The sequence below is a fragment of the Thecamonas trahens genome, assembly GCF_000142905.1.
Source record: "Thecamonas trahens ATCC 50062 unplaced genomic scaffold supercont1.78, whole genome shotgun sequence".
Lineage (NCBI taxonomy): Eukaryota > Apusomonadida > Apusomonadidae > Thecamonas > Thecamonas trahens.
This window is the reverse complement of record NW_013657602.1, coordinates 11,957-25,933: the sequence shown is the minus strand read 5'-3', so window position 1 is coordinate 25,933 and position 13,977 is coordinate 11,957. Positions and strand designations below refer to the sequence as shown.

The 13,977-nt window shown below is 64.8% G+C and overlaps 5 protein-coding genes across 5 annotated transcripts; 2 read left to right on the top strand and 3 right to left on the bottom strand.

Moving 5' to 3' along the window:
• The first annotated feature begins 142 nt into the window (after positions 1-142).
• Positions 143-4,006, top strand: AMSG_11403 (dihydropyrimidine dehydrogenase (NADP+)). Its single transcript, XM_013897252.1, has 2 exons — positions 143-206; positions 954-4,006. The coding sequence occupies exons 1-2, from the start codon at positions 159-161 to the stop codon at positions 3,987-3,989; spliced, it is 3,084 nt and encodes a 1,027-aa protein (XP_013752706.1). The 5' UTR covers positions 143-158; the 3' UTR covers positions 3,990-4,006.
• Positions 4,007-4,417: 411 nt separating this feature from the next.
• AMSG_11402 (SLC38A9 protein) lies at positions 4,418-6,565 on the top strand (the record flags this gene model as incomplete). Its single annotated transcript, XM_013897251.1, has 4 exons — positions 4,418-4,496; positions 4,556-5,077; positions 5,110-5,996; positions 6,041-6,565. 4 exons carry the CDS (start codon positions 4,418-4,420, stop codon positions 6,563-6,565), a joined length of 2,013 nt encoding a protein of 670 aa, XP_013752705.1.
• A 62-nt stretch (positions 6,566-6,627) lies between these two features.
• AMSG_12450 (uncharacterized protein) lies at positions 6,628-8,547 on the bottom strand (the record flags this gene model as incomplete). The annotated part of the gene is made up of 1 exon (XM_013897265.1): positions 6,628-8,547. One exon carries the CDS (start codon positions 8,545-8,547, stop codon positions 6,628-6,630), a length of 1,920 nt encoding a protein of 639 aa, XP_013752719.1.
• A 50-nt stretch (positions 8,548-8,597) lies between these two features.
• On the bottom strand, positions 8,598-11,821 carry AMSG_12449 (uncharacterized protein; the record flags this gene model as incomplete). Its single annotated transcript, XM_013897264.1, has 2 exons — positions 9,935-11,821; positions 8,598-9,395 (listed from the first exon to the last, which is right to left on the bottom strand). The coding sequence occupies exons 1-2, from the start codon at positions 11,801-11,803 to the stop codon at positions 8,598-8,600; spliced, it is 2,667 nt and encodes an 888-aa protein (XP_013752718.1). The 5' UTR covers positions 11,804-11,821.
• Positions 11,822-12,440: 619 nt separating this feature from the next.
• On the bottom strand, positions 12,441-13,261 carry AMSG_11399 (central apparatus associated protein C1a-18; the record flags this gene model as incomplete). Its single annotated transcript, XM_013897250.1, has 2 exons — positions 12,441-12,463; positions 12,526-13,261. 2 exons carry the CDS (start codon positions 13,259-13,261, stop codon positions 12,441-12,443), a joined length of 759 nt encoding a protein of 252 aa, XP_013752704.1.
• Between the last annotated feature and the right edge of the window lie 716 nt (positions 13,262-13,977).

Below are 13,977 nucleotides of genomic sequence, written 5' to 3'. Positions count from 1 at the left end.
ACGCAGTGGTTCCTGGGAGCTGGGCAGAGGCCTCGGACCGTCACCCGGCGCGCCTGTTGGTTGCCATTCCAACGGTTCGACGTTTGGCCTCTCTGGCTGAGTGGCTCTTGGCCGACTCGACTCGGAGGCGCGGCTCATACTTTTCTCTCATCTCAATCATGTCGTCTTCGTCCTCTCCGACCACGAATGAAATCGTCGACATCGAGGTACGCACCACAAGCCCTTGCAACGTGTTGTTGTAGCTAGCGTCTTTGCCTGCCTGCGGCGTGGCGGGCGACAGCAGGGTGGTTGCGCCTGCCGGTGTGGCGCGAACATTTTTTGCCTTTGCCATGCTCTCTGGCCGACTCTCGACCAGCTTGGAACAGTGCGAGCGGACATAAGCGCGGCGGCAGTGGCCTTTGTCCTCGCCCGAAGCCTCGGTCCTTGCTCAGGCACACTCCGACCTCAGCGCCTGTCTGTGGTCTCCTCCTCCCCTTTATTCGTCCAAACTCGCCTCTGTCTTTGGTCGTCTGTCCGCCACGTGGGGAGGTTGAGACGGCCAAGCCTTTGTTTTCGTTTTTCCATCGTTCATCGCTCTCGCAACGATAATCCCAACGTTATTTAATCAATGGCCTCGCTTTTTTTTTCTCCCTTTGGAGGAAGGGGGGGTGGGGGAGGATCGATGTGAACACCCTTGCTATGTCTGTTGGCTTGGGGTTCGCCCTCGCCTGTCCCCCCCTCGCCTGTCCCCCCCCCCTCCCCCCCCCCCCCCCCCCTCCCCTCTCCCTCCACACCACCACCTCCACCACCTCCACTTCCACCTCCACCACAGCCTCCTCCTCCTCCTCCTTTCCCTTCTAACCCCCTCCCTCCATCCCTCCCTAGCTCATCAACTATCCCCCCTCCCTCCCCACCTTTAACACGACCTTTTTTTTTTCCCCTCCCACACTCACCTTACCCCTCCCCGTACACAGGCCATCCTCGCCTTCTCGTCGACGGTCGACGAGTACGCCAAGTGCGTGCCGACGACGCAGGTGCACAAGCAGCAGGAGCACTTTAAGCGCAACATCCACACGCCTGGAACGGCGCTCGCGCATGACTTTGAGGACATCAAGCCGACAACGCTGACGGAGCGTGGTGCGCTGTTTGAGGCACGGCGGTGCCTCAAGTGCGCGGACGCGCCGTGCCAAAAGTCGTGCCCGACGCAGCTCGACGTCAAAGCGTTCATCTCGTGCATTGCGAACCGCAACTACTACGGCGCGGCGCGGTACATTCTGTCGGACAACCCGCTGGGTCTGACGTGCGGCATGGTGTGCCCGACGTCTGAGCTGTGTGTGGGCGGGTGCAACCTGCACGCTGCCGAGGAGGGAGCGATCAACATTGGTGGCCTCCAGCAGTTTGCCACGCAGGTGTTCATGAAGATGGGCGTGAAGCAGATCCGCAACCCGGCGGCGCCTTCGCTCGACGAGCTCCCCGAGTCGTTCTCGACGCCTGTGGCGTTTATCGGCGCGGGCCCTGCGTCGATTTCGGCGGCGACGTTCCTGGCGCGGCTGGGGTACTCGAACCTGACGGTGTACGAGAAGAACGCGTTTGTGGGCGGCCTGTCGACGACGGAGATCCCGTCGTACCGTCTGCCATTTGAGGTTGTCGAGTGGGAGGTGCAGCAGGCGAAGGACCTTGGCGTGGTGTTTGAGTTCAACTCGCCGGTTTCTGCCGAGCGGACGCTGGCACAGATCAAGGCCGAGACCGGGGCCGAGGCTGTGTTCCTCGGCGTGGGCGCGCCGGACGCCAAGGTTGCGCCTGCCTTTGCGGATTTCACGCCCGAGCAGGGCGTGTACACGTCGAAGCAGTTCCTCCCGCTGGTGATGACGGCGTCCAAGGCGACGGCGTGCGTCGGCGAGGCGCGGCCGGACCTGCCCAAGCTCCACGGGCACGTGGTGGTGCTTGGCGCCGGCGACACGGCGTTTGACTGCGCGACGTCGGCCTTCCGGTGCGGCGCGCGGCGTGTCACGGTTGTCTTCCGCAAGGGCATGAACGACATGCGCGCGGTGCCCGAGGAGGTGGACCTTGCGCGCGACGAGCGCTGCGAGTTCCTCCCGTTCTCGTCGCCCAAGGCGGTTATTGTCGACGAGGCGTCTGGCAAGGTCAAGGCCATCGAGCTCTTCCGGACCGACATGGACGACGAGGGCAAGTACTACGTCGACGAGGAGCAGTGGTCGCGGGTCAAGGCGGACTTTATCATTACCGCCTTTGGCTCGTCGCTCAAGGACGAGGCGCTCCGCGCTGCGCTCGCGCCGGCCACGTTTAACTCGTGGGGCGGCATCGAGCACGACCCGCAGACGATGGTGGCGACTGGCGCCGAGTGGCTCTTTACCGGTGGCGACTGCGCCGGCTCGGGCACGACTGTTGAGGCTGTCAACGACGGCAAGGTTGCCTCGTGGTCCATGCACACCTACCTGCAGGGCCTGCACGGCCTGCCGGTCCCGTCGACGCCGCAGCTCCCGCTGTACTACTCGGAGATCGATGCCGTCGACATCTCGGTTGACATGGCCGGCCTCCACTTTGTCAACCCGTTCGGCCTCGCCTCGGCCACGCCGGCCACCTCGGGCGATATGATCCGCGCCGCCTTTAACGCTGGCTGGGGCTTTGCCGTCACCAAGACCTTTGGCCTCGACAAGGACCTTGTCACCAACGTCTCGCCGCGCATTGTCCGCGGCACGACGTCGGGCCACCTGTTTGGTCCCAGCCAGGGCGCCTTCCTCAACATCGAGCTCATCTCGGAGAAGACTGCGGCGTACTGGTGCAAGTTTGTCAAGGACGTCAAGGCCGACTACCCTGACCGCATCATTGTCGCCTCGATCATGGCTGCCTTTGACGAGTCGGACTGGAAGACCCTTGCCCAGCAGGCGCTCGAGTCGGGCGCAGACGCTCTCGAGCTCAATCTCTCTTGCCCGCATGGGATGGGCGAGCGCGGCATGGGCCTCGCCTGCGGCCAGAACCCCGAGCTCGTGCTCGGCATTTGCCAGTGGGTCAAGGAGGTGTGCGGCGACGTGCCGTTCTTTGCCAAGCTCACGCCGAACGTGACCGACATCCGCGTCATTGCCGAGGCCGCCAAGCGCGGTGGAGCTACGGGCGTGACAGCCATCAACACGGTCTCGGGCCTGATGGGCCTCAAGACCAACGCCGAGGCGTGGCCTGCGGTGGGCAAGGAAAAGAAGACGACGTACGGAGGCGTGTCTGGCTCGGCGACGCGGCCCATCGGGCTCAAGGCCGTGTCGGCCATCGGCAACGCGCTTCCGGGCTTCCCCATCATGGCCACTGGCGGTGTCGAGTCTGCAGAGACGGCGATGCAGTACATCCACTGTGGCGCGTCGGTCGTCCAGATCTGCTCGGCCGTCCACAACGAGGACTTTACCATTGTGCAGGACTACATCATGGGCCTCAAGACGCAGCTGTACATGGCGTCACGTGGCGACTTTGCCGGATGGGACGGCCAGGCGCCGCCGGCCATCACCGACCGCGTCCCGCGCGTCAACGCCGTCATGCGCGAGCACGGCAAGGGCCTCCCGCGCTTTGGCCCCTACGAGAAGGAGCGCCAGCGCATTCGCTCTGAGTGGGCCAAGTCGGTCAACCTCGCCGAGCCGTCGCCGTTCCTCGTCCCCAACGAGGCCGACGTCGTCCGCGGCCCGTCGTCCATCGCCGAGGAGCTCGGCAAGGCCCTGCCCAACGTCGGCACCTACGGTGACCTCGACAACTCCCAGCAGGTTGTCGCCGTCATCGACGAGGAGCTCTGCATCAACTGCGGCCGCTGCGTCAACGGCTGCTCCTCTTCGGGCTACCAGGCCATCGCCTTTAACCTCGACACCCACCTCCCGCGCGTCCTCGAGGACCGGTGCACTGGCTGCGCCATCTGCCTCGGCATCTGCCCCGTGGTCGACTGCATCACCATGGAGCCGCGCACCACCGACTACAAGCCCAACCGTGGCATCCCCCCCGCTGCCCAGGCGTAAAGCTAACCAAACCACCAACCACCGCCTCCCGCCACCCACCCGGCAAGCCGGCTGGCCGCACCCAACAATCACATGCAAAAATGTTGCCACGAGCGATCCCCCCCATCACCGCCTCCACGTCAAGCCACGAGCCCACCCTCCCCCCCCCCCCCCCTCCCCCACCTCGCCCACCTCCCACGTCCACCTCTTTCCTCACACTCTTGTCACCGCCACATCCCACTTCCACATATCCCCTTCCAACTCGTGCCAGAACCAAGCACCACCACCACCACCACCAAGCACGACTACCACCAACACCCAACACCGGCCGCCTTCCATGTCGTCGTTCCCACCATCACCTGGTGACGGACCAAGGAGAGGAAGCGGAACAGAAGCTGGTGGTAGCCGCACCTCGGGCTCAAGGTCAACAGCAAGAGAGGCACAAGGCGATGGCAGATGGAAAGCGGCTGGCTCTGTACCTAGTGGAGGTCCCAGCCCTGGACACGCTGCAGCTCGCAACAACGACTGGTCTGCGATGACCACCACCCCGGGCTCACCCACATCTCGAAGGACACCCACAAGCACAGGCTCCTCTCCGCTCTATGTCCGCAAGGGTAGAGCCGGAGCTGGCCTCAGTGCGGGCGGTGGTGCCTTTAATCCGCTGGCGCAGCCAGTTAGGAGTCCGGACGTGCTCATTGTGCCGGGCCCGGCAACTCCGGCTGGCTCGCTGCAGATGCCGGCGCTCTCGCCGTCGGGCGGCTCGAGGTCGATGCCCGGCTCGCGGTCGGGCTCGCGTTCGTCCTCGCCGACCTCGCTCTCGACCTCGGTGCCATCGACCGGCGGCGATGCTGGCCGTGGGGCGAGCTCGACGCGGCACCCGCGCGGCGGGCGGAGGACTCGACGCGGCGGCAGCGTCGGAGCCGCGGATGAAGGCGGTCGCGTGAGCCCGGGCGAGGGCGGGCAGGCGTCAGGCAAGCGGACGGCAGTGACACTAGAGCGGTCGCATCCGCTCTACTCGCGGATGAAGTACTACAACCGGCTGACGCCGTCGGCCGAGTCATCGCACCACTTTCGTGCGCCGCAGCACATTGTGTGGGCGGCGCGTCGCCGTACGCACTCTTTGTTCCGTCGGGCGAGCAAGGGTCGTTCTCGACGATTTTTTCGATCTGGAACGTCATGGTGGGCTCAGGCCTCCTTGTCATGCCGTGGGCGTTCCAGAACGCCGGGCTTGTGGGCGGGACGCTGGTGCTCATGGCGGTCGGCTTGCTCTGCTTTTACACGGCAGCCATCATTGTGGACCACTCTGACGGCTTTGACGACTTTCCCGACATGGTCATGCGGTACTTTGGCTCGCCGCGCATCGGGCGGCTGGCGTACTACTTTGCGTCGTGGTCGTCGGTGCTCATGCTACTGTGCGTCCTCGTTGTGTACCTCACCATGATCTCGGACTTTACACACGCAGTTGTCTCGTCGATTGTGCTGTGGCACTCGGGCGAGTCTGGACTGGCCGACCTGCACTCGGGCGAGGCCTCGCGGTGGTTCTCGCTCAAGACGGTGCCGCTAATGATGGGCGTTGTCCTCTTCCCATTCATGAACCTCCGCGACATCGGCCCGCTCGTCAAGTTCAACTCATTTGGCATTGTCTCGATCCTCTACATGATCGGCTTCATTGTGACCAAGAGTGTGACCGACCTCTCAACCCACCCGCCGGTCATCACCTACTTTTCCGACAAGTGGTACTACCTCGGCGGCCTCGGCATGGTCTCGTTCTTCATCCACAACGCCATTATTCCCATCATCCGCAACAAGAAGTCGCCCAAGCACAACCGCCGCGACCTTGCCTTTGCCTTTGGCTTTGTCTTTCTCACCTACGCCTCGTGCGGCATCGCCGGCTACCTCGCCTTTGAGTCGACCGCCATCCCGCAGAACTTTCTCAATGTCTACTCGTACCACGATGTCACGCCCTTCCTCGCCCGCCTTGCCCTCCTCATCCAGCTCTGCGGCATTTTCCCGCTCCTCGCCTACATTGTCCGCCTGCAGATCTTCACCATTGTCCTCTCGCCCCCGAGGAGACCGAGGCTCTGCTCTCGGCGGCGGGCGCGGCCGACATGACTGGCGCCTCGGGCGGGCCCGAGCTCATCAACGAGTCTGCGCCGCTGCTGCCTGATCCCGAGCGCGGCTCGCTCAACGCCGTCGGCGTCGAGGCCAACGGCAGCGGTAGTGGCAAGGCCAAGGCCAAGGCCAAAGCCAAAGGCAAGGCCAAGTCCAAGAAGAAGGCGGCTACCGGCTCCAACAACAAGGTGGCCGATCCCCGCGACCCGGCGTTCACGCCCATGTCGTACATCGCGCTACTCAACGTGTACATGGCGCTGCAGACCGTCCTCATCGCCACCTTTTTCCCGTACATCGGCACCGTTCTGCGCTTTGCCGGCGCCTTCTTTGGCGCGCCGTACATGTTCCTCCTCCCCATCGGCATGTTGTACGGCTACTACCAGCACAAGCCTCCACAGGCCAAGTGGATGGTGCCTGCCTTTTGGTGGATCCACACGCCGATTCTGGTTGTGGCGGCCTCGCTTGCTATTCTTCAGTTTGTGTAAAGGTTCGTGCGCGTGCGTGTGGGTGGGAAGGAGGGAGAGGAGTTTGAGAGGCTGCAGCGTGATCATTGGCCGGGGCCGAGAGCGCGGGCAGCGGCGGCAGCGGCCAGCAGGCCGCCGCCTGACCTTTTGGGCGCGCCACCGTCAGCGCCGTCGGCGCCGGTAGCGGCGGCCGAGAACTTGCGGACCTTAGTTCCGAGGTTCTTGGAGGCGTTGACGAGGGCGGAAAAGTCGTCAAACTCATCGCCGAGGTTGGGGTCAGCAAGGGCGACGGAAAAGTCGAGGAGGAGCTGCTGGACGAGCGCGTCGAGCTTCATGCCAATCTGCGAGACCTTGAAGGCTGCGTCGGCGTCGCCGGGGTTAGCGAGCGAGTTTTTGGCAGCGAGAACGAGTGCTTGCGCAAACTGCGAGACCTGGTTGGCGGCGGCGAGGAGCCTGTTGCGGAGCTCCGGGTCCGACGAGAGCTCTGCGGCGCGGTTGAGCGAGTTGACCAGGTCTGTGGCGGTTGATCCAGCCGCCTTGACGTACTGCAGCATGGCGGTCGGGTCCGAGCCGTGCTTGATGAGCGACGAGATGGCGGCGGAGACATGCTCGTAGGCGTTGCGGAGAAGATCCTCGAACGAGGCGCGGTCGCCCGGGTCGCGCGCTGCGGCCAGCAGGGCCTCCAGAGCCTCCTGGGCCGCGGTTTGGGCTGCCGTTGCGTTGGCGATGTGGTCGCCAGTCAGGCCCGAGCTCTGGATGGTGGCAATGACGACGGCAATGGCATCGAGCACGTCGGCGGTGCACGCCTCGAGCTCGGAAAGCGAGACCTCGTTGAGGATGGACGGGAGAGTGACCCGCGCGGTTGCAGTCATGTGGGTGACGCAAGTGTAGACGTCCATGGCGGCGTCGACGACAGCGTCCTTGGCAGTCGACTGCGGCAGGGCCTCTGACGACATCTTGGCGCAGGCCACGACAATGGTCACTGCCCGCGCCGCTGCCGCCAGGGCCTTTTCCATCACCTTAAAGTGGCCGTCCTGCACGTCGTTGGCGTTGGCGCGGCGGAGCAGCTCCCACGCTGCGTTGCCGGTCGTCTGGGCGGCGGAGAGGAGCTCGTCGCGCATGGCGGCGTCAACCCGCGAGTCGGCCAGAGCCACGGCCGCGCGTGTCGCCGCTGTCACCACCCGAAGCGACGCCGTGATCACCATGCGGCACATGTCAACGACCATGACGCCGACCATGCCCTCGGCGAGGGCGCCGATGGCGCGGCAGGCGGTGACGAGCTGGGTCACAGCCTCGCCCATGAGCTTGACTGCCGAGTACAGAAGGCCAGCCTCAAAGTCGTCGGCCTTGAGCACCACAACAGCCGCAATGACTTTGGCTACCGCAATGCAGAGGCGGACGGTGTGCTCCGAAATGGTGCCGCGGACGGTGGTCATCGCCTCGCGCCGCCACGACTCGTCCGCCACCGGCGCCGCCGCCGCAGGCGCGGCCACGTCCTCCAGCGCGTTGGTAATGAGTTTGGTCACGTACACCAGCTCCACATTGAGGTCCGCGAGTCCAATCTGGTTGAGCTTGACAGAGACTTCAGAGGCGTCGACGACGATCTCGCCGGCGGCGCCGCGCTGGATGCCATCGCCGCCGCCACCCGACGGACCGGCGGCGCTCGAGTCCGAGCTGTCGGCGCCCGGCACGCGCGACCGCCGCTTTTCGTCTTTGGCCTTGGTGGCGGCAGACGCCTCGGCCTCCTGCTCCTCCAGCGACGGGCCACGGGCCTGGCGCAGCTTTTCGTCCTCGGCGGCTTGCTCCTCCCGTGACTTGGCCAGGTGCTGGTAGCCTTCGATGACGGCCTGGATCGACTCGCCCTCTGAGGTCTGATACGTGTGGTACGCCTCTTCGTGCATGCCAAAGTCGACGGTAAAGGTCGACCGGGTCGACGCACACCGCTTGATGTAGGTCAGCGGCCACTCGGCGAGAACAGCCTTGGTCTTGCCGTCAAACTTCATGATGCGCTCCTTGGTGATGCCAATGAGAATCGGACGGGTCTTCTTGGACGTCACGGCCTCGGTAGCGGTGAAAAGGTGACGCCGTACGTCTTGAGCCCGCGACAGACCGAGACGTACTGGTACTTGGCCTGCTCCATGTTTGTCCCCACGCACGCAGCGTATGCCTCCAGAATCAGCCGGCTCGCCTTCTTCAGCTTGGTGTACTCGGGCGGCATGTACTCGCCAATGTCAAACGACGGCGGCGATGCTGCATCGTAGTCACCAAACGTGAGGTGGAGCTGGTAGGCTGCAAGCTCGACAGCCTCCTCGAACGAGCACACCGCGTTGCCGGTCAGGACCGACTCGCGGCACTGCTCAAACAGCAGGTGCAGCTCGCGCGGGTTGTTCAGGTTCACCTCGGTGTCGGTAAAGAACAGCCGCTGCTTAAACTCGAGCGCCACAGACTCGTCCACGCCCTGGTCGATGAGGGTCTTGTTTCGCAAGAGCCACTCGACGGCCGACGAGCCCTCGATCTTGAGCGAAAACTCGGCAACGTTGTCGATGCCGACCTTGGCGCCGATGGCCTTGCACATCTCAGCCACCACCATGTTCTCATCAATGACCACAGTCTTGTACACTCCATCCGGCAGCCTCACGCGGAGCGGGCGATGGCGAAGACGAAACTCCAGCAGCTCATCGTTCTTCAAGTCGTAAAACTCGGCCGTCTTGTTGGCCATCAGCCACTTTGACGTTCGATACTGCGAGGGCGGGAAGAAGAGGCCAAAGCCCTCTTCCACCAGATGAAACTTGGAAGTCAGAACAGAGCACATGTTGGCCACAGTCGCATCCACTTGAAACGCCACCTTTTTCTGAATTGCTCCGTCAGGCTTCACCAATCGAATGCTGTGTGTACTCCATGATGTGCCGTGCGGTGAGTGGCTGGCTAAAAAAGGGTCGTGTTCGGCTGGGGGGGAGGGGACAGAGGGGGGGGAGGGGGGAAAGGAAGGGGGGGGGGGGGCGTACGTTAGCCGCACCATTTTGGACTCGGACATGGTGAGCGTGTATGTGTGTGTGTGTAAAAGGTGGGTGTGTGAGGGCTTTTGGTGTGGGTGGGAAGAGTAGAGATGGGTGTGGAAGGGGGGGGGGACGGGTGGTGGTGGTGGTTGGGGAGGTTGTTTGGCAGGCGTTGTGACTTGATTTGCGTACATGTGCGAAAGTGGGGCAGAGAGAGAGAGAGAGAGAGAGAGAGAGAGAGGCGGGGCGGCTACCGGTGGTTGTTAGCGATGATGGTGTAGGTTGCCGAAGCAGATCGAGGCCCGGCCTTTGGCTTTGGCTTTGGCTTTGACTCTGGCTTTGGCTTTGGCTTGGTGCCTGGGCGGGGGTCGGAAGCCGAACGGGTGTGGCCGACAACGGCGACGACGCCGTCGGCGGCATCGGTGGTGGCGGGAGCGTGGCCGGCGTGGGCGCCATGGGCGGCGCGGGCGCGGGCGCGCGCACGTGCAGATGCAAGTGGTGGAGCGGCGGCCGATGGCGAGACCGGCGACGTCGTGTCCGAGCCGAGAGAGCGCGAGGCGCAGAGAACAACCCAGGAAGCGGTCGAGACGGCGATAACTAGGACGACAACCGAGGCTGAGACCGGCGACTCGAGGCCGAGCCGGAGCCATGGGTGGAGCGCGTCGGCACTGTCGAGCCGCGCCTGGAGCTCGGCAAGCTTGGAAGCGTGCGCAAGCCGCGCCGCGGTCGCTTCGGCGAGCGCAGCCTCCAGTGCTGCAATCCGTGCGTCCTGGGTCCGCTGGTACTGCTGCAGCTCGTCGAGCGCAACAGTGTATGTTGTCGAGAGGCTCTCCAGGTACAACGAGGCCTTGGTCTGCTGCCGCTGCAGCTCGCGGACAGTCTTGCCGAGCGTCTTGAAGACCGAGCCGGTCGACTCGCCGGGCTCTGGCATCGTCATCGGCGGCGGCGGCGGCGGTGGAGGCGGGGCCGGCTGCTGCGGCGACCCAGTGTCGCTCACAGGCACATCCGGCGAGCCCGAGGCCGGCCCGCCCGGCTCTTGCGGGGATGGGGCCGGTTCGGTCTCCAGGTCAGTCTCGACTGGCGGCACCGGAGCCGGCGGCGGTGATGGCGGTGGCGGTGTTGGCGGCCCGTCGAGAGGCGGAAGCGGCATCGATGGAGTCGACGGCACCGGAGCCGGGGACGGCGGCGACAGAGTCGATGCTGGACGGTGTATCGCATTGTTGGAAAGCGGTGGCGGTGCTGGAAGCGGCGACGCCATCGCGGCGTCCGGTAGGAGCGGCGGCGAGCCGGGACCCGGGTTTGTAGCCGGCAGCTGCAGTTGCGAGAACGGCGAGCAGCCGCAAGTTGCCGCCGACAACGAGCACACACACATCGGGTGATGCAGCGGCCAGCGGCGGAGGGACAGCGGGCGCGCGTTGACTGGAAGACTTAGCGGAGCGAGAGGAGACATCGGCGGCGGGCCCGGGGCGACGGGCACAGCGGCCGGAGGGAGCGGGGCCGGCGGCGAGACCACAGTCACCACAGGCAGGTCATCGTCGGCGTGGTTGACCAGCCCGTCCTTAAAGTCTTGCAGGACCGACGTGCCGTAGAGTCGGAGAATAGAGATGGGACAGTAGTACTCAGAGCCGTAGTGCGAGGTGATGACCAGCTTGTAGTACTTTGTCCACATCTCGGGTGCCGACGGCGGAAGGTTGAAGACCTGCACGGCCCGCTTGGGCGCTGCCTCGAACCGGGCAATGAGAACCCAGCTCGGCTCGGGGTAGCTGTCCGAGGCGTAGAGCTCAAACGCACGCGGCAACGATGAGAACATCTCCAGCGAGCCTAGTTCGAGGGTGCGGACGTTGATCTCATCGCACGCCTGGACGACCACCCACGACCCGAGCTCGCACGGGGCGAGCAGGTACGAGTCGCGGTGCGGAGTGAGCAAGTTGCCAGAGTTGGTCACGTGCTCGGCTGCAGACAGCACCCGCGCCCCGCACTCGGCAGCCGCATAGTTGGTCCCCAGATCCGCCGGAGCTCCGCTCGGCGGCAGCGGCGGCGACGGCAGCTGCTTGTTTCCACCATCCGCCGACATCGGCCCGCCATCACGAGCCTCGCTGCTCTCTTCGGCACCGTCATCGCGTGAAGCTGCTGCATCGGCCATGTTCGGCAGTGGTGGCGACGGCGGCGACGGTTCGGCTGACGAAGATGTTGACGATGACGACGACGGATGCAAAGGCTGCGAATGCGATGGCGGCGGTGGTGGCGGGGGTGGCGGGTTCATAAACTCGGCATACTTGAGAATGTCCCGTGTTACCGAAGGTGGATCATCCGGAGAGAGCGGAGGCGGAGGTGGCGGGGGTGGCGGTGGAGAAGGCGATGGCGGGCGAGGTGGCGGCGGCCAGAGCGAAGCAGGCCGAGGCGGGGGCAGTGGTCGAGGTGGAGGCGGTGAAGGAGAAGGAGGAGAAGGTGGTGGTTGAGAAGGGGAAGGGGACACAAGCGGCTCTGACGAGTACGTGCATGGAATGAGTAAGCCACTCGCTATGACAAAGACCACAAGCCAGGCGGGCAGTCGCCGTGGCATGCAGGTGAAGGGGGTGGCGAGAGGTGAGAGAATGATCCGTCGGGTGAGTGACCGCGGTTGGGGGGTGGGGGGGGGGGGGACGGGGACAAGGATCGGGGCGAGGATCGGGAGAGTGAAGGGAGTGAAATGGTTGGGCTGGTGCTTGGGAGGGATGCTTGGTGTGTGGGTTTGTTGGTGTGGGCGAGGAGGGTGAGAGGAAGGGTGAAGGGTGAAGGGGGGAGGGGGGGGGTTGCTGACGTCGGAGATGACGAAGCCCGGGGGCGCGTGGTAGGGAGCTGGTACCAAGCAATTGAATGTTGGCGTAGCAGGTGGCGGAAGTGGTCAAGCAGAATGGGGCCTAAGGGTCTGCAGCATCGGCGTCTGCGGCGGCGGCGGAGGCGGCGGCGACGGCAGAGGGATCGAGCGAGGGGAAGGGCGCGGACCGAGAAAGTGCTGGACGAGGCCAGGCCCACGGTTGTTGTAAAACTCACCGTGCCAGGCAAAGCCAGTGGCGTCGACGTAGACGCCGATGCCGTGCATGCGATTGTTGTGAAAGTCGCCCTTGTAGTAAGCGCCCGACGGCCAGGTGTAGACACCGTGGCCCTGGTACATGCCATCGACAAAGCCGCCGACGTAGACGGCACCCGATGCATACTCGATGCGGCCGTCGGGCCCGTGCATGGCGTCCTTGCGCCAGTGGCCCTTGTACACGGTGGCGCCGTCGGTAAAGGTGCCGAGGCCATGGCGCATGACCACGCCGCCAAAGTCGTACGTCTCGCCAACGTACACCACCTTGTACTTGCCATCAGCACTCGCCTTGCGGTCACACCCATCAGGCAGGGGATCAAACGCGCCTGGCGCCGAGAGCAGCGGATACACATAGTCGCCGGCGCCCGCCAGCGGATCCTGCGGAGCGCCAGCATCGCCACGATCGCCGGCAGCGCCATCCCGGCCATCTCCGACCTCGCGATCGCCATGAGCATCGCCATATCCATCAGCACCACTACCGCTTGTCACATCAATATCACCGCTTGCTCCATTGCCTGTTGTCGTCGATGCGCCCGAGCCGCCCGACGTGCCTCCGCCGCCTGTCCCTCCCGACGCGCTCCGCTCGCGGTCCGCTGGCGAAGGCGAACGCGGTGCCCGGCGCCGCGGCGGCCGGTTGCGCTTCTTGTCCATGTATGTGTGTATGTGTATGTATGTGTGTGTGTGTGTGTGTGTGTGTGTGTGTGTGTGTGTGTGTGTGTGTGTGTGTGTGTGTGTGGTGAGGGTGGTGGTCAGGTGGCGGTGGCGGTGGCGGAGTGAGTGACACCTCACGCAGACACCGAGCGGGCGCGAGGGCGGACGGCGACAAGTCGAACAGATGTTCCGATGGGCGTTCCGAGTGGTGGGGACGGGGGCGGCGGCAGCAGGGCTTGCCGTCTACTACACCTCGGATGTGCAAAGCATTCCCATACCGTCGTCGTCGCTGTTGGCAAAGGACGGGTCCGGGAGCCGTGACGCGTACGAGGTGGTGTTGAGAACGCAGAGCGAGAGGCGCCAAGCCGCGTCGGGCGGGAGTGTGGGCGGCGGGGGAGCACGAGGCCACACGCTACTGGCTGCAGCGTCGCCGGAGAGCCTCGCGCCAGCAGATTTGGTGCGGATCTGGCTGTCGTCGGCGGCGATGCTACCGGAGCGTGTGCTGCTGGATCCGCTGTTGCCACACGCGCCGCGTCCGCCGATGCCGACAGCGCCGCGGGCACCGGCGCTCCCGCGATGGAGCGAGCTCGACTCGATGGCCGGCATCAAGGCCGCCGGAGGCGCGCTGGGCGTCGAGGCGGCGCGGTGGGGTGTGCTGGCTCGGCAGGCTCGGCCTGTGGATCCTCCCTCGACCGGGCCGAGGCTAACACACGGCG

What these genes read in the sequence shown, in the direction of transcription:
- AMSG_11403 (XM_013897252.1), top strand. Translation starts at nt 159, where the DNA reads ATGTCGTCTTCGTCCTCTCCGACCACGAATGAAATCGTCGACATCGAG. An exon ending in ATGAAATCGTCGACATCGAG is followed by an intron (nt 207 to 953) that starts GTACGCACCACA and finishes CCCCGTACACAG; the next exon opens with GCCATCCTCGCCTTCTCGTC.